This window comes from Eleginops maclovinus, chromosome 20 (genome assembly GCF_036324505.1).
Source record: "Eleginops maclovinus isolate JMC-PN-2008 ecotype Puerto Natales chromosome 20, JC_Emac_rtc_rv5, whole genome shotgun sequence".
Lineage (NCBI taxonomy): Eukaryota > Metazoa > Chordata > Actinopteri > Perciformes > Eleginopidae > Eleginops > Eleginops maclovinus.
The window spans coordinates 5,946,252-5,966,884 of record NC_086368.1 but is presented as its reverse complement, the minus strand read 5'-3'; the positions used below and the strand labels follow the sequence as shown (position 1 = coordinate 5,966,884).

Sequence of the window (20,633 nt, the reverse complement as noted above, 5' to 3'; positions counted from 1 at the left end):
GAAATAGCTATGTTTTAAAACCCTTTGAAAAGCACCTCGGCTGGTTGAAGCTCAACCAGATACCAGTTGTATGTTATTCTTTAATAGCAAATATGTGCCTTTAGCCCCTCTAGCTATTCTGGATGATAATATTATTTGTATTAGTGTTAAAAAATAAAAACATGTAGTGGTGTTGTATATTAAAGTTAACTATCAAATATTACAGTTAAATTAACAAAACCTGACAACAATATTTAAGCATTTCAATTGTAGTTGTTTTAGGGTTAATATTTAAGACCACACACAACATTCAGTTGAAATCTGTATTGCTTGTGTGTATGCTTTGTGTGTCTTTACCTAGATTTTGAAATAGGAATGCTGTTAAAGGCAGAGTGCTCGTTCAGACAATTATCATATCAGATTATAAGGACTTTGGAGGGCAGTCTAAATTCAACCTTCGGGACCACTTTACAATGAGACTGCCCTTATAGGGGTTTACGAATAGTTTGTAATTCATTTATTAATTAGGTTGTGAACACTTTATAAATCATTAATACGCTTTTACAAGACACAATATAAACAAAACATCAAAATGGATGGGGGGAGAATCAACTCAGTGAACAACCAAGGATGCTGGCTGATGAAGAAAAGGGAAGTAAGCTAGGTAGCCAATATAAGGCTTAGTCATCTTGCCAAAGTGAGCCTGTATTGATCTATGAAAACTATGTTAGATCTGTCAATAAAGTCTTTACAACCTAATTAATTACCTAATTATAAACCCTTTATGAGGGTAGTCTTATTGTAAAGGTGTGCCCAACCCTCTGTAAAATTACACACTGCAGTTTGACACACAGTCAGCATGGAACCCTGGTGACCTATCCCTAGTTGCTTATAGTTTTGCAGGAATGAGTCCTCAAACCCTGACATGAGTTAGCATTTATCCCTTCTGGATTCAGCTAACTAATCATGCTTCTGGTTTGATGCATGAAACAAGGTCTGTGGTTAACACAAGCTGAAGAGATGTTAAATGTTTTGTTCTATGACATAAAACACGTCACTAAATACCCCACTGGTGAATGTCTGAATGTTCTATGTGTCAATAGAAGAAAGAATTGCCAACAGATGTTTAAATGAGACTCCAAACATCTCCACCCAAAACATTAGCCGCCTTTAGCTTAGCGGTGCTGACCTAAAGTCATGTGACCGTGACGTAGTTCCTTTGTAGCCTAACAAAATCTGTTAAGAATCATAAATATTTTTTTTGCCACAGATATTATTTTCTGCAATATTCCAAAATCTAAAGGAAAAATCCCACTGAGCTTTTGCCAACGGAGCAAAATGCTTTCAGGGTCTAAAGTAGAGACAGGTGCAGAAGTGACCCACATGCACGTCTATCAATCAGCTTCCTGCAGAGCTCCATCAGGAGCCTTTTCCTCCTTCCACCGGTCTTTGCCTCCTTTACTCTCTTTAGGAGCGATCCTGGCAGGAGGCTGCCAACACTTGTGTGAGAAGCACACGGTGCCACGGTGAATCTATACTGACAAAAGCCTGAGAGTTATAATTGACAGAGAGAGTGATAGAGAGGGCAAGAGGAGAGCGTATACTTAGCGTGGGAAATGTATTTTCCAGAGCTGTGAAGATGATACACACGTGAAGCGTTGATCGTGTTCCTGAAAGTAATTGAAGTTGTCGTCCGCTTTATTACCTTTTGAACCTGAAGCCGTTCCCAGCAGAGCACAGCCACTGTGCTGCAGGAGGATCTCCCAGGATCACAATTCTCACACAGCAGGTGTCCAACACTGGGTTGAAGCAGGATGGGGAAATGAAAGTAAATACACAGAAGGAAAGCATTACAGGGATGGATGTGTCAACAGGGAATGTGACTGCTCAAAAACTGCAGGATATGTTCAGAAATGTCACTTTTTTCAGTGCTGCCTCAGGAGAGACCACAGTGTTTGGACAACAAGTTTGCTATTTATGGAGCTTAATAATTCTGGACTGGACTTAAACTTGTAAAGGAAGTTTTTGTAGAGGAGCTTGAGTTGCAGAGGAACTTTTATTTAACTTAAAGTGTTGTTGACGTTTGGACAGGGTAGCTGCAAGCTCTTTTCAAACATCTATCAGTCAGCAATCAAATAAAATACATGACACAAATACAGATAGCAGTATTCAGTATTCAAATATCCAAAATACAAATAAAATAAGTGGATGTACATGATGCATCCCACCTAGTTTACAATATAATGTATGTAGTGTTGTATTTATATAGTGTTTTTTTAATTTAGTTGAACTATATTTGGTTTTGTTTATGTTTTCTTCCAGGATGCATTATTAAAATAAAAATTTGAATTTAAATAGTGAGTTTGTCAATATAAAAATGTCTGAATGTTAAAATTGTTCATGTGATTTAACATCTTTTAAATCTAAAAAGTTATCAAATTAAGGTAATGTAAATGATGTTCTTTGGAAATGTGTTTTTTCCCGCTTTATTTCTCTATTAAATGTTGTTAAACTGTGATAAACACATGAAACACGTATTCAATTATTATACAATGTATAATCATTTAGTTTTATCTAACTTTAATTATATTATTTCATCACATAAGATTAAAAATAAGATGGAATTTCATTTATCTCTGTTGGGAAATTCAGGAATTAATAGCAGCAACAGGGTCAGAGTGGAAAACAGGAAAAAGTACAAATACAAATATTAAATACAAATATTAAATACAAATATTAAATACACAAATTAAATACAAATATTAAATACAAATATTAAATACAAATATTAAATACACAAATTATAAATAGTATGATATAGTAACTGGTGAAACAAGATATCACGGTTAAAACGTTGATCCTTTGGTCGAATATATATACATATTTGGATTGTTTGATATGATGGAGAGGACAGAGACGAGAGCCTTTATATGAAATGGAAATGTGTTTGTTGGAATTATAACTTCACTCTGTACATTTTACATTTTTATTTAATTTAATATTCCACTCTTTGCACTCAAGTGTATATATTATTTTATACTCTCTAATGCTGGTTTATTCTTATTTCTATTTTGAGATGTTTCTCCATTTTTAGAATTGTTTATTTCTACTCTTTTAATCTCTAATTATGTGCAATGCCTTTTTTTATGCTGCTGCAAAGCAAAACATTCCTTGTTTGGGATTAATGAAGTATACCTCATATCTTGTGTATTCCATATAGCAGGGGTATTCAACTAAAATTCAACGAGGTCCAGTTAGAGAAAATGTCCTCAAGCACAGGTCCGGAACATCAAAATGTCTAACTGGCGTGATGAATGAGTGTGCTATACATTAGCTGTGACCAAGTAGCTGTATCAACGTCTGATAACGTCTCATCAAACAAACAAGTACAATTCAAAAACAACAATGTTTATTGTCTCTTGAACTATACAGTAACATACTGTAGATATTTTTAATGTTCCACTCAGGCTGCATTTAAAATAAAACAGAGAAATTAAATAAAATAGCTTTTGAAAATGTGTGCATCTTAAAAGTGCTTAATTTGAGAAAGATTAAATAAAGAGCAGCAGCTTGAGTTGACCTTTCTCTGTGTTAACCGTTTCACATCTTGACAGTTTCAGCCAATTATAGAACATATCAGTCCGAACACATCATAACAATTGAACAGTTTTAAGGTCTTTCTGTCCCTCTTATATTCCACTGCCTCACTGACTGTCTTTTGTTCAGTGAGAGGACTGAGCTCTAGCCTGTCCAGCCAGGATTTTAAATCAGGGCTGAAATGGTGTCAGGGCCATTCTCATACACATGTGAAGGTGCTCCACTCACCGCCTTCTCTTGTTTGTCTCCCACTAACTTGTCTCTCCCCTCACTGTTCTCTCTCTCTGTCTTCCGCTAACTTGTCTCTCCCCTCACTCTTTTCTCTGTCTTCTCTCTCACGCTAACTCGTCTCTCCCCTCACTCTTGTATCCGCCTTCTCTTTCTGTGTCCCGCTAACTTTTCTATCCCCTCACTCTTCTCACCGTCTTCTTTCTCTGTCTCCCGCTAACTCGTCTTTCCCCTCACTCTTCTCACCGTCTTCTTTCTCTGTTTCCCGCTAACTCGTCTTTCCCCTCACTCTTCTCACCGTCTTCTTTCTCTGTCTCCCGCTAACTCGTCTTTCCCCTCACTCTTCTCACCGTCTTCTTTCTCTGTCTCCCGCTAACTCGTCTTTCCCCTCACTATTCTCTCCGTTTTCTCTCTCCCGCTAACTTGTCTCTCCCCTCACTCTTCTCTCCGTCTTCTCTCTCTCTGTGTCCCGCTAACTTGTCTCTCCCCTCACTCTTCTTTCCGTCTTCTCTCTCCCGCTAACTCGTCTCTCCCCTCACTCTCCTCTCCGCCTTCTCTTTCTGTCTCCCGCTAACTCATCTATCCCCTCACTCTTCTTTCCACCTTCTCTCTCTCTCCCACTAACTCGTCTATCCCCTCACTCTTCTCTCCGTCTTCTCTCTCCCGCTAACTTGTCTCTTCACTCACTCTTCTCTCCACCTTCTCTCTCTCTCCCGCTAACTTGTCTCTTCACTCACTCTTCTCTCCACCTTCTCTCTGTCTCCCGCTAACTCGTCTCTTCTTCTTGTGTTTATGTCCCTGTATCGCTCACTCGTCTCTTTCGCCCCCTGTTGGCGCCGGTTAAAATGGAATTGCCCCATCAAAATTAAAATCTCTTATTAATGTGTTGTTTATAGGTCCGCGGTCCACCTGTTATTGAACTATGCTATATAGTATACTCAAGTCTCTCAGGAGTCTCTCACTAATACGTTGCTGTGATTTAAAAACATGTAACAGCTTTATTTCCTTGCGGTTTATTCTCTTAACTCCTACACACTGCATCAGCCACATAGGGCTGTCATGTAAAACTTTATTCCTCTTTTTCTTTTGGTGCCTCAGGAAATTCTTCCTCTATGATGCTTTTAACTTATAACAGTATCATATTCACATCTTTCATCCTTTATTCTTTACTTCTGATCATATTTGACAGGTCGTATTCTGACATCATGTTAGCCTTTTCTTCTTTTGCAGTCGTTTCATGTTTTCTGTCATCTTTAGTCAAACACAAAGGGAACTCAGTTTGTTTTCATTGTGTGTTTTCTGATCCTTTTACAGCCATCCTTGCAAGTGTTGCCCTTACAAGACATTGCTCAGCAGGACATAGTCTAAGTTATTAAAGGTTATTCTTCTTTCTCTTGTTTCTTTTGTCAGCGTGTGCAAAGCAGAGGAGGTGAAAGACGAGGCGGAGAGCAAAGCTGATGGAGGAGAGGACAGAGACGAGAGCAGCAAGGTGAGGAGGAGCTCTCTTGAGACGCAACATTAGTGTTCAAACACATCTTTCTTTGTCTTCTCCCTTTCTTCCTGAGATTCAGTTTATATTTTATGGACACATTATTTACCTCACCGTAGGCCCTTGAGATGAAAAATCTAATTTTTGGGGTGGTAAAATTTCCACTGGGACCATTTTTTATTTTAAATCCTTCCAAGTGGATGGGTAGCAGACCCTATTGCCCTCAGGGTACAGTAAAAATAATTGTGAAGAGTTAATGATGTATTTTAATACCTAACAATACTTCCGAAACCAGATAATGTTGTGACTTTTTTTCAATTGCTTTTTTTATTTGGGATCACTTCATCTTTGTTTTGTTTTACTCTGCAACTTTTTATTCTTTACGTGCTGTTAATTTTAGACCTGCCCCTTGCTACTTCTAATTAAATGCTTATGAAAATGGAATTTGCTGCTTAATATCAAATATAAAACAGCCACTAAACTTTTGGTTATAAAAGTAATCCTAAACTTAAAAAAATGTTTTGTAGTTAAAGAATAAGATTAAAAGATGTATTGAATGAAGACTAAGGTCACAGGTTCCTCAACAGTTCAGTCACAAGACATACTTTTTTATTTATTAAAAAAAAGTAGACTAAACCTTTTTTAATTGGTTTTAAAAATATTAATATTAAAATGATGTTTGTGGAGAAATTGGTAGGACTGTGTAGTAACTGAGTTCCATTGTCTTAATGACATCAAAGTGTATTATTTTTTTATTACATTTATTATTTAATAATTAAGACATTTTAGAGTTTCTCTCCCACACACTCCCCCTCGTGCCTGCTACGCTGCCATTATACTGCTTCAATAGACGGAATTGTTGGATAATCGATTCTGATTGGTCAATTCCGAATATTTGAGAGGTTAACAATACAGTAGTACAGACTGCTTCACTATAATGACCGTTGCTCAGGAGGATCAAGAGAGAGAAAGGAAAATATGTTAAAAGACGGAGCGCTGGATGTCAGGTAGATCACCAGAAGAAGACAGACAGAAAGTAAACACTAACAGGAACACGGTCTCGGCTCTGCAAGCTTTAAGGACTTGTTAGTGGATCAGAAACTGAACAGAACTGGACCTTCAGGCTGAGCAAAAGACCTCCGCTTCATGTCGGGCTGTCGGGTGTTCTTTTCCCCATAATGACCGCCTCGCTGCACATTCTCCTTTACTTATTCACTTTACTTCTCACGTTTCTATTAGCTAGCACTCCGACCCATTGTACGTAAAAGGTTAAGGGGAGGGACATCTAAACGGTTGACCAATCACCAAAGAGCTGGCCAGCTAACCAATCAGAGCAGACTGAGCTCTGGTTTCAGACAGAGGGTCCCAGAAGACACACAAATACAAATCTCTGCCTGAGAATGAGCATCATATGTCGTTCTTGAAGAAAATCTTTTCATTGATATGCATTTTAGCCATAGTTCCCAGTCTTAATTAAAGAAATCCTTCTGAAATAGTCATCCTGTTTATTTCTCTTCAGTAAAGTATGTGTCTTCTTTTCACAGGGAGAGGAGACCTGCTCCAGCACCGACACCTCAGACAAGCCTGACAGCACAGGGCCAGGTGAGACCCACAGTCCACACTGTTAGACACATAAACATAGCTGTGGATATAAAGGAGGAGTCTGTACACAGCATGCAGCCTCAGGGAGAGAGGAAGCTCAATAAGAAGTTACAGTAGGTACATAACAGCGTTCTGAAGGGGATATACAGCAGTGTTTGCAGTCGGGCCCCGAGGCAATGAAACAATCTGCCTGAGGAAACCACGTCTGCTGGATCCCTGCTTCTTTCAATTCCTTCTTCAAACAGAGCCTTTCCTGATCTTACTTAGTAGTTTCCTTACAATTGTTATTTTATTTACAAATGGCTTTCTATTTCTAGTCTTATACATTACAGTATGTTCATTTATTTATTTATTTTACACTTAATTGTTTTTGGGATCTTAACCATGATCATATAGGATTGTTTTTTGAATAATCTCTCTAGTAATCAAGTTATATTTACATTTACATTTCAAACACATACAGTATATGTAAATAGATGCCAACAAGGCAGCTGTATAATGTGTTCGTATTTGTATTCTTAAAGGCCCTTTTATATTATTTCAAGTAGGCATTTAAATGTTTACTGTGATGAGTAAGACATCTCTTTAGAATTATGATATAATTTCTCTCCTCTGGTTTCCTTTCTCCTATTCAGTTCAACACCTATCATATCTAAACCCATTCCACCTTTCACCTAAAATCTTCATTTCACAGAGTGCAATCACATTTAATGAACAGCTAAATGTTTAATAGCACTCTGTGGAAGATGACATCCACACTTACATACTAATACCTTGTTACTAATTATTCTGGTCAGAACCGGGGAGATAAGTGATAAAGTACAAGTGTAGAAAATGTCTTTCAACTGTATATCCAGTGGAGCACTAGGGTGTGCACTTGCATATTTAAAGATGGACCAATTGTTTTACACTTATCTGGATTTACGTTTATAAAGTTTAACCTTTCACACACTTATAGAGTCCTCACCTATCAAGTAAAACAGGCATTTTTGTGATTACCGAAAGAGTGAAATACTGGTAAGAATTAAAAAGTGGCATCCAGTGTCCAGTCAGATTCTTAGTCCGGTTCACTTGTCTTATTTTAAATAGCTATTTCCCTATTTGAATGATCAATTTGCTCAATTTAGAAACAAAAAGTCCTTAATAACGATGAAAAGGTCCATCGTTTAGTCCCATAAACAGCATGTTGACCCTCCACAGAGTCCCTGAGGATGTAAAACCTAAATAGTATTATGGTAAAAGTTTTATTTGTACCTGTATCAAAAAACGCTAACGATACCCAGCCATCCTTTAGGAGGCATTTCTCTTTTTGTTTCAAACTTTATACAGACCTAACTTTTTGATCCAACATCAAACATTCCCTCTACAGACTCCCACATGTCAGGTGACTTATGCGCCCACGAAGCTACTCTGGTTACAACGACGACAACAACCGGGACAGGGACCGGGGTGGCGTCCCTCCACGTGGTCCAGGCCCGGCCCCTGTGGCCCACCGGCCCCTCCCTGACGGCCCGCCTGCGCCGCCTGATCACCGCCTACCAGCGATTCACGCTGCGCCGCGAGCCGATGCTCAGGCACGAGTTCATGCTGCATGACGGCCTCGTTGGCATGGCAATGGGAGCCAGCGGTGCTCACGGTCACCACGGCGGGGGCCCACTGGCGTGGCAGCTGGGGGAGGAGCTGAGGCGCTGCTCGGTGGTCGCCACAGAACCGGACCCCCTGTTCCTGGAGTGGCAGAGAAGGTAAGCTTGTGGGAGATTCAGAGGAAAGATAAAGAGATACATCCTACTTTCTTAATGTGTGTAGGAACAAGCAGCAAGCACACACACTGAATTCAATTAAAATGTTAATTAATACAACAAACCAAACAGAAACACTGACAAATTTGCATGCCCGAAAAAATACCACCGCAGCTTACATCATGAAATGTAAGCTTGAATTTACAGTTTTCTGAGGTCAGAATTATTAGATATTGTAGATCAAAGTCGGCTATGTTGGGGCAGGCCTACTAATAATGTAAGTATTAGTGTATAGCAACTTTAAAAAATACATTGGAGTTGGAGTTTATTTTAATATCTGAAACTTTGGAGTATGCATTTCTGTGTTCTTTTATGCTTTAAGTCTTGCTAACTGACATCACACCATGTTGGAAAATGAGAGACAAGATCAAATGATCAATCACATCCTATCAGTTTCAGCTTATAGCATCTTTTCAAATCCATATCGGGTCATTCTAAGGCAAGGCACGTTTTTTTATACAGCACGTTTCATCACAAGGCAATAGAAATTAATTTAAAAGAAAGTTGACATTCTGAATTGTTTCACACAGAGTTATCTATTGTTTGCACTTTAAGTGAACAATTAAAAAAAAAAAAAAAAAACTTTTACCAGTTCTCCCCCTTTCTCAATTTCTATTACCAATTTTTTAAGATTCTTAACTTCTTAAGACACACTTTTTAGATTTTTTTTTTAACAATTTGAGGCGCTTTTTTATTGAAAGTAGCCTAGAGGTTAGAAACAGACATTTTAGATGGCAGTATTCAAGGTATTTCACTCGTATTGACGAACTGTGCTTTCCCCTTCGTACAACTTCATAATAAAAAAATGTTACATTAGAATTTTCCCCCAGTTTTTTAGGTTATACATGAATATGACAAATAAAACAATATATCTCCATTTTGTTTCAGGTGGACTCGTCGGGAACAGGCAGATTTCTACCGCACGGTGTCGTCGTTCGGGGTGGTGTACGACCCGGAGAGGAAGTCCTTCGACTGGTCCCAGTTCAGAGCGCTGGCCCGGCTGGAGAGGAAGACGGACGAGAGTCTGGAGAGATACTTCAACTCCTTTGTCAACATGTGCAGGGCGGCCTGCAAACTGCCTGCCAGGAAGGAAGAAGGTAATGTGGTATTATTACAAGACAGTGAGGTTTGACCGAAACATCGGAGGTGGAATAAATCTAAAGAACCTGGATGTGATCATTTTATTAAGTACATTTAATTCATTTTATTTACAAACAGTAATGGAGTGATGTTAGGTCGGATATCCTGATAAATTATCCAAATCTTTAGAATTGTGGCCAGCACAATAATTAGAAAAGTATTCACAATTTCTGTTTCAAACACATGTAGATTTGGGCAGATTTTGTATTTTACCAAAAAATAAAATCTCCGAAACAGTAACACTAACCAAAAACCCTTAAAAAACGTATTTAAGTCTACTAAATGATACAAACACACTATTTAAATGTGTCTAAACATTGGTTTTATTGGGTAAGATATACAGTAATAAAGATAGATGTATGGCATAGGTGGAATTAATGGTACAAATTGAATGTGCTTCAGAGTAAAGTTAAATGCATTTAATTTGTACCACTATCAGGAAGCTCTGGATTCCTTTGATTCACATCCACAGACGGCTGGTTTTATACATACTTTAATGTAATATATAATAATATCTAATGATAAATAATACAAATTGTATTTTGACATATACAAGTGGATGTTTGGGGTAATAGCTTCCTACCTCATGCCCCTCCTTTGGGAACTTTACTGACCCCTGCTGGTGGGAGGACTGAGTTTGTAGATTGGAGTTTAGTTTTTAAATTGTTACTTTAAAAAATGTCTGTTTTTATTTAGAATAAAACAGATACAACATTTCTCTCAACTCTCTCCTTCTCTTCCCCCCCAGGTCTGGTGGATCCTGCGGTCATGGTGGAGCCTTTGACCGAGGAGCGAGCGGCGCGGACTCTGTACCGCATTGAGCTGCTGCGCAAGATCAGAGAGCAGGTGAGCTGCGTGTAGAAACAAAGCTTCATCACTTATGCCACTTTTCACTGATGCAACTCACACTTATTGTTGAAAGTCTTTCTACAGTGAAAAAGGAATTTAGTTGTTTTTTCATTCACAGTTACAATGCAATATTCAGCTTTCCCAAAAATGTTCATCCCTCCAGGCTAAAAGGCTCTGATGACGCACATCTGACATGTTGCACCCTGTTTGCATCACCCAAAGCATGATGGGAGCGTTAGTGCTGTAAAAAAGGTTAATCTTAAAAGTAAACTAATGAAGTAAAACAATAGGAAGGTTTCACCCCGTCTTTACAATCTTCAAAAGTGAATTTAAATTCTGAATACGGCGATAAAAGTTACGCCTACTGAAAGCCAAGACCTTGTTTTAGAACTGGCCAAAACCCGAAATATGAGTTTTTTACATAAATCCATGGTTATACCCTCAGGTTCTCCGTCACCCGCTGCTCTCCGCCCGCCTACAGCTGTGCCGCCCCTCCCTCTACCTCCCGGTGTGGTGGGAGTCGGGTAAACACGACCGTGACCTCCTGATCGGGGCAGCGCGCCACGGCCTGAGCCGAACCGACTTCTACATCCTGAACGACCCCCAGCTGAGCTTCCTGGAGGCCCACAGGAACTACGTCAGGGGCCACCCCTCCCACCTCCATCCTCAGAGCCACCACCATCCCGGCATGGTGACTCACCCGGGCATCTCCTCTTCCTCCACCTCGTCTCACCCGCAGCTGCCTCATCCTCACTGCTGCCTGTATGACTCCCCCCAGCCTCCCGAGTACCCCCACCAGTCCTCTCACCACCACCACCACCACCACCACCATCACCACCAGCATCACCCTGTGCCTCCTTGTCCTTCGTCTTCCTCTCACCTCCAACCTCTACCGTTGGACGCCCACAACTCTTCCTCACCCAGTCTGGGAATAGTTCCGAGTTCCCGGGGGGATTTCCTGGACTGCCCCCCTCTGGATGAGAGTCTGGAGCTGGGCTCTCTGCAGCACGACGCCGACACTCTGCACGGAGGGAAGGCATCCAAAGACGCCCTCAATGGATTCCCATTCAACTCTGCAGCAGGAGGTCAGAGCATGCTCAACTCGTACGGTGTCGGGGGGGCAGACCTGGATTCCAAACTGAGGAGCGATGTGCTCGTTGGGGAGCAGGGGTCCTCGGAGGAGACGGGGCTGATGGCTCCATCAGTGGAGCTCGATCAGTTACAGGTACACACTTTGCTTAAAATCTATATTCTTATAAATATATTTTCAACAGTCCTAAGATGATATAAATTAAAAGACATATATTTAAAGGGGTCCGATTACGCTTCTTTGGGGTTTTCCCGTTCTTGTAGTGTGGTAAATATGTTTTTGTGCATGTAAATGGTCTGCAAAGGCTAAAATCCCACACAATCCCCCCATGCCTGATATGCCTCCATTGGATTCCTTTGTTTACTTCTCTAACATAATGACATCACTATGTAACACTTGCGCTTCTACACATTGTTTGTAATATTGTAAATGGCTGAACATTTCCAACAAATCTCTAAGCGTTTGATCAATCAAAACAGAGCCAGGCAGTTAACCAATCAGAGCAGAATGGGCTCTGGTTTCAGAAAGAGGGTGAAACAAGGTGATGCAGCACAGGCAGTATGAGAAAAATAAAGAGCTTTTAGAACGTTTAAGCATGGAGACATGTCACAGTAGAGGCACAAACTACAAATATGAACCTTAAAATGAACAGAATATGTCCTGTTTAAGATAAAACATTCCAAAAACAACCAACAATTTAAAAGAAAATCAAAGTTATTACATTTAGGACTAATCCCTTACAAACTCATCAAGGGTTCCTCCTAACATATCTCCCATGGCAAAATAGTTCTTCAAACCAAGCTGAAATATCATAGGGGTCTTAATCCCACCAATTTTGTAATATTTTGTGGCATGCCAGCATACAAAGCCAGTTCAGGTTTGGGTCTCATATCTATCTCAAACCCTTTCCTTTGAACCGACCACCAAAACCTTTAGCAACACCCCATAAAATAACCACATGTAAAACAGCTGTTCAATTTGGATTCAGTAAATCTGGATTATCAAAAAAAAACAACTCTATTTCTGATCCTGACTCTCCTTACGACTGAGAAATAACATTTTTCTAATGTGCATCTATCCCGTTCGCCCCCGCAGGCTCCGTGGGATGGGACAGACCACTCCAGTCCCGCTCACCACATGTTCAACGAGTCCGATCCCATCCTGGGTCCCTCTACTCTGGAGAGCGGCTTTCTGGAGGAGGAGGACGAGGAGGCGCAGGGGGTAGACAGAGGAGCGGAGGAAGGGGGAACTCTGGAGGAATGTCTGGGCCTCCCACCCTCCTCCTCTCCCTCCCACCCCTCTGCAGGAGACTCTGTGGAGCCGCTGTCCTCCAGTTACATGCTCTTCAAGGTGGGTTTGTATCTCGTGCCATCAGGGGAACATTAGTGACTGGCAGAGTCAGTCCTTTAATCTCTGAAATCAGTATGTATGGTAAGCAGTGCACACAATACACGCCAAACTATAAACCTTATAATCCTTTTTATAGGATTGTATTGAAACGAGTCAGGTAGGAAGAAAAAAACTGTTCCAAGAAAGTATACCTAAATATATAAGAATATTCAGGCAGATTTTAAAAATAGATTTAACTATCCTTTCGTTGACAATATTCAATAAGTGGATCACGTTTGCATAATGCACCCACTTCAATGGTCAGGGCCAAGACTGATGCTGGAGAACAATAGTAAATGTTTGCATTAAAATGTTTTTATGGTGTTCGAAGCAATGAGATATCCATTATTCATAAATTACTGTATGTAGCAGGGGATTTAAAATAATAATAATAATAATATAAGAACACACTAGCAATTAAAAGCAGAACACAGTGAACAAGGAATAAACGAGTCAGTATATTTGAATACAAATATTTATTTAATTATCACAAAATTGCATATGCATGCACTTAGTCAAACTAAAGTCTTAATACATATGAAAAAAAACATTATTTGTCTTTCATTACAATTTATTGCCCTTTTGAAACAGTTTTTTTTAAAACCAATTACATTAAATGATCTGAATAATCATCAGAATCAGAATAGTTCTTTTATCGCAGGGAAAACATTTTTTGTGACAGTTTCTCTATATAAGAATGAACAGCTTCTTCAATCAAGAATTAAAGAGAATAAAGTGAAAGATAAATAATAATAAATAAAGAATTCAAATGTTTATATAAACATAAGAAGTTGATATAATAAGAATATGCAATTAGATGATAAAATAAACCATTTTTTATAGAAACATAAGAACTTGAAATGAAAAGTGCATATTGTGCTACGGGTACATATCAAATGTAGATTACAATATTTACTGTGATTTATTGTGATTCTAATAGTAGTAGTGGTGGTGGGGGCGGACTATGTAGGGACTTAGCTTGGGACCCGGTTCAAGTCCCCAAAAGACCAAGTGCTACCGAGGGTTCCCTGAGCAAGGCACTGTTCCCTACACTGCTCCCTGTGTGCCGTACATATGGCAGCCCACTGCTCCTGACAATAGGATGGGTTGAATGCAGAATGTACTTTTCCCCTCTGTTGGACGATCAAGGGTATCTGCTAGTCCTGTAAAATCAAATTTTGACAAATTCTTCTGATTTCAGGACATTGGTGTGAGCGAGGAACCCAGCGCAGATCAAACAGATCTGTCAGTGAGTCCCCCGCCTCCCTACGTACCGCCTCCTCCCCTCTCTCTGTCTGACATAACTGCTCCTGAGCCGCAGGATAGGCTGGGCCACTCTGATGTCACTGCGAGCCTGACCAATCCTGTCGATGAGGAGGCAGGAGGACAGGAAGGAGGCGCCGGGTTCGATTTCGACGACAAGAAAGAAGAAGAAGAACAAGAAGAAGAAGAAGTGGAAGACTTGTTGGGGGTGCAGAACCTGGGGAAGCAGGGAGATCACAGTCTGGGAAGAGAGGAGTGTGATGCAGAGCAGGGTATGTCTAAAATACTTTGAGGGTTTACGATAAATCCCAAAACTAATTAATTTTACACCAGTGGCCAAAAGACACACCGCTGTTTCCTTAAAAGTTTTGGTTGGGGTTAACCCTAACCCTAAACCATATTAAATAATCCAACCAAACAAATTAAACAATTCTGAATTTGTGGACACTCCAAAGCACCAATGTTGTAGCACTACCCCCATCAAAACGTATAAAAAGGGCCTACATATAATCCAAAAAAAAAACAATGACAACATTTTTGGGTAAATAATAATCAAGATTGTGTATACCATTATTTTTTTTTACTGTAATGCAGCCTTTAAAACCAGTAAAAACAACATTTACAATATTTAAATATCTAAAGTTTAAGATAGTATCTAGTGTCTAGTCTCAAATCACGCTATTGATATTTTATTCATATATTGCCCAGCCCTTCATTAAACTAAACTCTCAACAGCATTTAAATCAGATTATCTTAATATTTTCTGGCACTATTAAATATCTTGATGGTTTTCCCTCACAGGTGAGGACCAAAGTTTGGGAGGCTCTAATTCCCCTATGGATGTAGCACAAATGGACGGAATAGTGCCGGACCCTAGCCTTGGGGAACAAGATGAACAAACCCCTCAGGAGAACCTTGACCGAGCAAATCATAAAGAAGGGTTACCGCGAGACATGCAACCATATCTGGGGAAGCTAGAACAGCCGGGTAATCTGGCGTGTCCCGAGTCGATCGAGGAGCCCAGAGAGGAAGTGGACGGGTTGATTTTGTACCAGGCGGTGGAGGCAGAGACCATGGAAAACTCTCTCGATACTGACGCCTTGATGGAGAACGCTACTGGAGAGGAGGACGTTCCGGTGGAGTGCAGAAACCTGGCGGATCAGGTGGATGAGATCTCTGAAGGGCATCACGTTTCTCTTATGGACGAAACGCAAGGGACAGATGTCAAATCCAACAAGATGGTGCTGCAGAGCATTTACTATGAATACGCACCACCTTCCTGCCCCGCTGCTTCTGTCTCACCCCCTACTGGAGCATCAAAGCCTAATGGCACCACTACAAAAAGTCCTGGAGTCAAAACTGAAGAGTCCATGGATCAGGAAGACTACGGAGTTGAAGATCTGAACTTGCCAGATGGCGCCAGAAACAAGAATAGAGTCCTGACGTTTTCCCTTGATCAGGACAGCAAAGTCAATCTTCTTGAGCAGAATGAAATGACCCTACCTTTAAACAGCATTGACACCAAGCCATGTGATGTGAAGTTCTCTCTTCTCCAAGACAGAGGTGCTGATAAGAAACCACAGCTTCTAGATCTGCCAGTCAAGGTAGAAGAAACAAAGACAGAAGCTTTGGACGTTTACCCTGACTGCTCTGAGCTCAAACACGGAAAATTCCTTTCCTACCGTGTGAAGTCAGAGAACTCGGCGACCAAAGCCGAGCAGTTAGACTATCCGGTCAAACCAGAAACTCTGGAGACCAAACCTGAAGATCTCAGCCTCTCAGTGAAGACCGTAGATCATAAACCTGAAGTTCTCCTGTTTGCAGCGTACTCGAACATCAAACCTGAAGCAAAACCAGTGGCTTCCTGTTTTGCCGCCTATCCAGATGGAGTGAAGACTGAGACGGAGCCGGAGGACTTGAGTATGACAGCCTTTGTGGACACGTCTGCCATCAAGCCCGAAGCCAAGTCAGAAGGTCTAGAGTTCGCCAACTACCCAGACAGCTCCGAGATTAAACCCGAGGCGAAGCCGGAGGACCTGGAGCTCTCAGCTTTACCCGAGATCAAAGCGGAGACCAAGCAGGAGCTGCTGGAGGCCGACAGCACCGTCCTCACCCCGAAGCTGGAGCAGGGGGACGGGCTGGGGGATGCCCCAGAATGCCTTGGGGGGAGAGGCCAAGTGAAGGAGGAGAGGCCGAGTACACCAGGTGAGAAGTCTAGAGTTATAGAAGGAGAGAATTCTTTAAGAAAGTTGATAAACAGTAGAGCTTAGGCTCTGTAGGGACTTTGGAACCTAAGGGTCACCGGTTCAAGTCCCCGATCTGACCAAGTACATCATTGCTGCTCCTAATTCTAGGATGGGCCAGAGGCAGAGACTCAATGATACTGTGTGTACAGTGCAATGTACATTTACATGTGTGTGACGATTAAAGAGGATTTCAAACAAATCCTCCTATTTCGTTTCCATGATTATCTAATTATTAATTTCTTTATATTGAATGTACTATAAAAGGACAGAAAGTGGTTATTTATTGACATCAAATTTTCCCAGAGACCAACCAAATCTCTTAGGAAAAATGTATTATTAAGCAATTTATATTAAGAAATATGTAAAAGTTCAAATTTAACACATTTTAGAGATGACACCGGCTTATCTAATAATATCTCCTTTGAGAACGTCTTGAAATAATACATTGCAATGGTAAAATTAACTGTCTGTCTATTATACTCGACTAACTCAAAGACGCACATGATGCTATTCATTTAGGCTATTGGATTAATCTTTCTGGTTTTCAGGAAATTAAATTAAAGTGCTTCTAAAAGTAAGCCATGTTGTTGAGCTCTGACGTGTCCCCCCCTCTCCCTCAGTGCCTGTGGTGGAGGGCTATGGAGGCAGCCTCAGGTTTGCGGCTCCTATTTCTGTGTGTGAGATTCCAGACGGCCTCCACGACAGCCGGGAGCCGACCATCGCTCAGCTGCTGCAGGAGAAAGCACTCTACTCATTTTCTGAGTGGCCCAAGGTACTGTGGGCTCAATTTTATCCAACAGATCTGATGAGATGTTTGTAGGAAATGGTAAAAATAAAAAACTATGTCGAGGGAGCCCTTGATATGCTAACTTTAGGGTTTGCCGATGTCATCACTGTACCACTTTATATTTGCTTGGAATAAACACAGCTCAGAGAATCTTCTGCAGTAGAAAGAGAAAAAATAGATGCTTAGATATTGGATCATCAAGAATATTTCTTTGCGAAAAATGGTATGTTTTGATCCAATTTCCAGAATGTTTTACTGTCAAAAAGATACAATGACAACTATATTATTGCTTCACCCAGTGCTTTAAGTGTAATGCTAAAAACATTTCCTTTCATTATATCAGAAAAAAGAAAATATATATAGCCATTTGGACCTATGCCTCTGCTGTTGTGTCGCTCCCTGTAGGACCGGGTCATCATCAACCGCCTGGACAGCATCTGCCACGCCATCCTGAAGGGGAAGTGGCCCTCGTCCAGCGAGCAGTACGACTCCCCCAGCTCCATGGTGGTCAACTCCTGCCTGGCCAACAGCATCGCCCAGCACCACCAGCGAGCCAGCTTCCTCACCACCACCGCCTCCAGCTCCGTCCCGAGCCAGGCCAGGGGTCAGCAGACCAACGCCGGGCTGGGCTTCTCCCTCCCTCCCCCCCTCACAAGACTACCTAAGGTGAGAATATCCCTGGGGCTCACTGACTGTATGAAACTACCTCTCTCTGCTGTACATATCTATGCGTTTGTCATTTGTCAACATATACCTCCACTATCTCATGCCATGGATCATAAATGGTGTCTAGGTTGCACTAATTATAGCTAATGGCTACTAGTGCTAATATTTTTAATATACTACTGATGGCTAACAGTCACTGCAAAGTGCATATAAGAGTATGGCTCTTTTCAGTCCATTGAAATAGGTTTTTCTATTGTTTAATAAAAAATAAATAACCTTATTTTAAATTCGCCTGGTGTAATTGTATCTTGTTAATCAATGAATCAATCAAAATGACTTTGTTTCGCACTTCTCACACTCAACATATAGAACAAAGGGCTTCTCAAACCAAAACATTACAAAATCAAAAAAATTCTACCCTCCAACTCCCATTCCATATACTGAGCAACACATAACAATAATAAACACAATTCAATAGAAGCTATATTAATAAGGTGGGTCTTGAGTTGGCTCTTAAAAGTATGAACACTCCTCCCAACCTCAAATCTTCTTGGAGGCTGGACGACTGTCTTAGGCTGTAATAATATAAGTAAATAATGTTTGTAAAGTAGCCTCTTTGTTTTAACTTAAGTTATAATTAAAAGGCTATACAAGAACACCTGGGGTTTGAAAATATACTATAAATGTATTTTTTAAATAATGTAATGTATTTTTGTTTGATTTAAAGCTAAAGACATGAAAGATCCGTCCTTTTTAAGCATAAAACATTGTTAAATGTTGAGAAGTTTATCACTGGCACCTCACACCATTGCCATGTTGCTTTGTTGTACAGTTTTTGTCTCTGTAATGTTGATATTATACATGTTGATATCAGACTTGGGCTTTAATTGTATACGATTTCTTCAATTAGCATATATGTTTAGCTTTATTTGTTAATTTAAAGTCTGAACAATTATCCATACAGTGTGTTTCATTCAAAGGCTTCCTTTCCACATGTTACACACTTAATACCAGAAGGGTAGAGAGCAATTTAAAGCCTGAAGCAGCTTCCAAAGACCCAAATCTAGAGAGATTTTTAAATATCTGCTCTTGGTTCACCCAGGTCTGGTTGATAGCCCCCTCTGTTTTGTGTCTCAGTCATACGTGTGTCTAACAAACATCATCTCTCTCCCATCCTTGTCTACCCTCACCCACCCTGTTCACTCTGACAGTACATGTCGCGGGGCGGCGCATGCGGGCGCGGAGCTTGGCGCCTCACCTCCTTGCCTCTCTTACAGGAGAGGCTGGTGGCTCCTCCCTACCTCCCCGAGCTCAAACGAGCGGGGGGTCGGAGGTCCTTCGACTATGAAGCCGCTGCCGCTGCAGCCAAGGTATTAGCCGGGAAATCGGCACCGTCATGCCACACTGCCACCACCACGAGTTCCAGTGGTGCCTGCCCGGTGGTGGCTCCGCCCTCTCATCGCACAGGAGCCATGTTGATTAATGGTTGGCAGGAAACGGCCATAGATCTCACCAAGTCCTCCGGAGAAATAAGCACCACCAGCAGCATGGGAGCGGGAGGAGCTGTGGTGGCACAGGGGCTCAGCAGTCACAAGCTGCCGCCTCCACCCCCCATCACAGCGCCGCTCTCGGGCTCCGTGGGGATCGACATGGCCGGGATACTGCAGGCGGGGCTCATCCACCCGGTTACGGGGCAGATAGTAAACGGGAGCCTGAGGGGAGATGACTCCCTGAGAAGGAGGAGAGGCAGGAGGAGAAACGTTGAAGCTCTGTACTCTGAATTCACCAAGAGCAGAGGACTCCACCTTGCCGACACACAGGTGGGTGCAGGGAGGATTAGGGCGTAGGAGTAGCTTTGTGTGTGCTTCACTGTGAGGGGGGGAAAGTCATATAAAAACAGGTGCAGGAGGAGAACGCCTCTCCTGCTCAGAGGTTGAATCAGATGTTTGTGTCTTTCAGCTGCAGGGCCGGCTGGACGTGATCAGCCACTCCTCTGTCTCCTCGTCCACCTCCTCGCCGTCCCCTTCTCCATCTGACCGACCCGCCGGCCCTCCAACCCCATCCTCCTCCTCTACGCCCACCCCCACGCAGACCCCCCCTCAGCCGGAAATCGTGGCAATCGACAGAGAGGCGGCCAGCAAAGGTCTGATCGAGTGGCTGAGGCAGAACCCGGGCTACAGCATGGACCTGCCCGCCTTTTCTCACGTGAGTCTGGTGTTTGTTTATCTGCTAGGGATGGGGTCTATAACAATATTTTGACCTCCCACTATAACCCTGAAGATATTCTCACTTCACCATCAGGAGCCATCCCTTTTTAAACAATTCAGCATAAACATCTTAGTAACTGTCATACACCACTGTATACGTTGTAATATATATTATTAGGTTAAGTTAAGTTAAATTTTGATTGATTTAATATTATTAATATTATTCCTTGATTGGTGTTTTACTTTAACTTTCTTTTTTATGTAAATATCTTTATTTTGTATTGGATTTATCTCTTTATTTC

At 41.3% G+C, this 20,633-nt stretch overlaps 1 protein-coding gene across 3 annotated transcripts in view; it reads left to right on the top strand.

Annotated features, from left to right (window-relative positions):
• The window catches only part of chd6 (chromodomain helicase DNA binding protein 6), a 117,487-nt gene that overhangs the window by 85,966 nt on the left and 10,888 nt on the right, over positions 1-20,633 (top strand). For all 3 annotated transcript variants that reach the window (XM_063909903.1, XM_063909904.1, XM_063909902.1), the window contains exons 30-42: positions 5,215-5,293; positions 6,838-6,895; positions 8,265-8,637; positions 9,583-9,791; positions 10,583-10,680; positions 11,129-11,908; positions 12,869-13,123; positions 14,364-14,697; positions 15,227-16,630; positions 17,292-17,443; positions 17,864-18,124; positions 19,336-19,944; positions 20,084-20,329. In XM_063909903.1, coding sequence (XP_063765973.1) covers positions 5,215-5,293; positions 6,838-6,895; positions 8,265-8,637; positions 9,583-9,791; positions 10,583-10,680; positions 11,129-11,908; positions 12,869-13,123; positions 14,364-14,697; positions 15,227-16,630; positions 17,292-17,443; positions 17,864-18,124; positions 19,336-19,944; positions 20,084-20,329 — 4,858 coding nt within the window. The remainder of the gene's footprint in view (positions 1-5,214; positions 5,294-6,837; positions 6,896-8,264; positions 8,638-9,582; positions 9,792-10,582; positions 10,681-11,128; positions 11,909-12,868; positions 13,124-14,363; positions 14,698-15,226; positions 16,631-17,291; positions 17,444-17,863; positions 18,125-19,335; positions 19,945-20,083; positions 20,330-20,633) is intronic.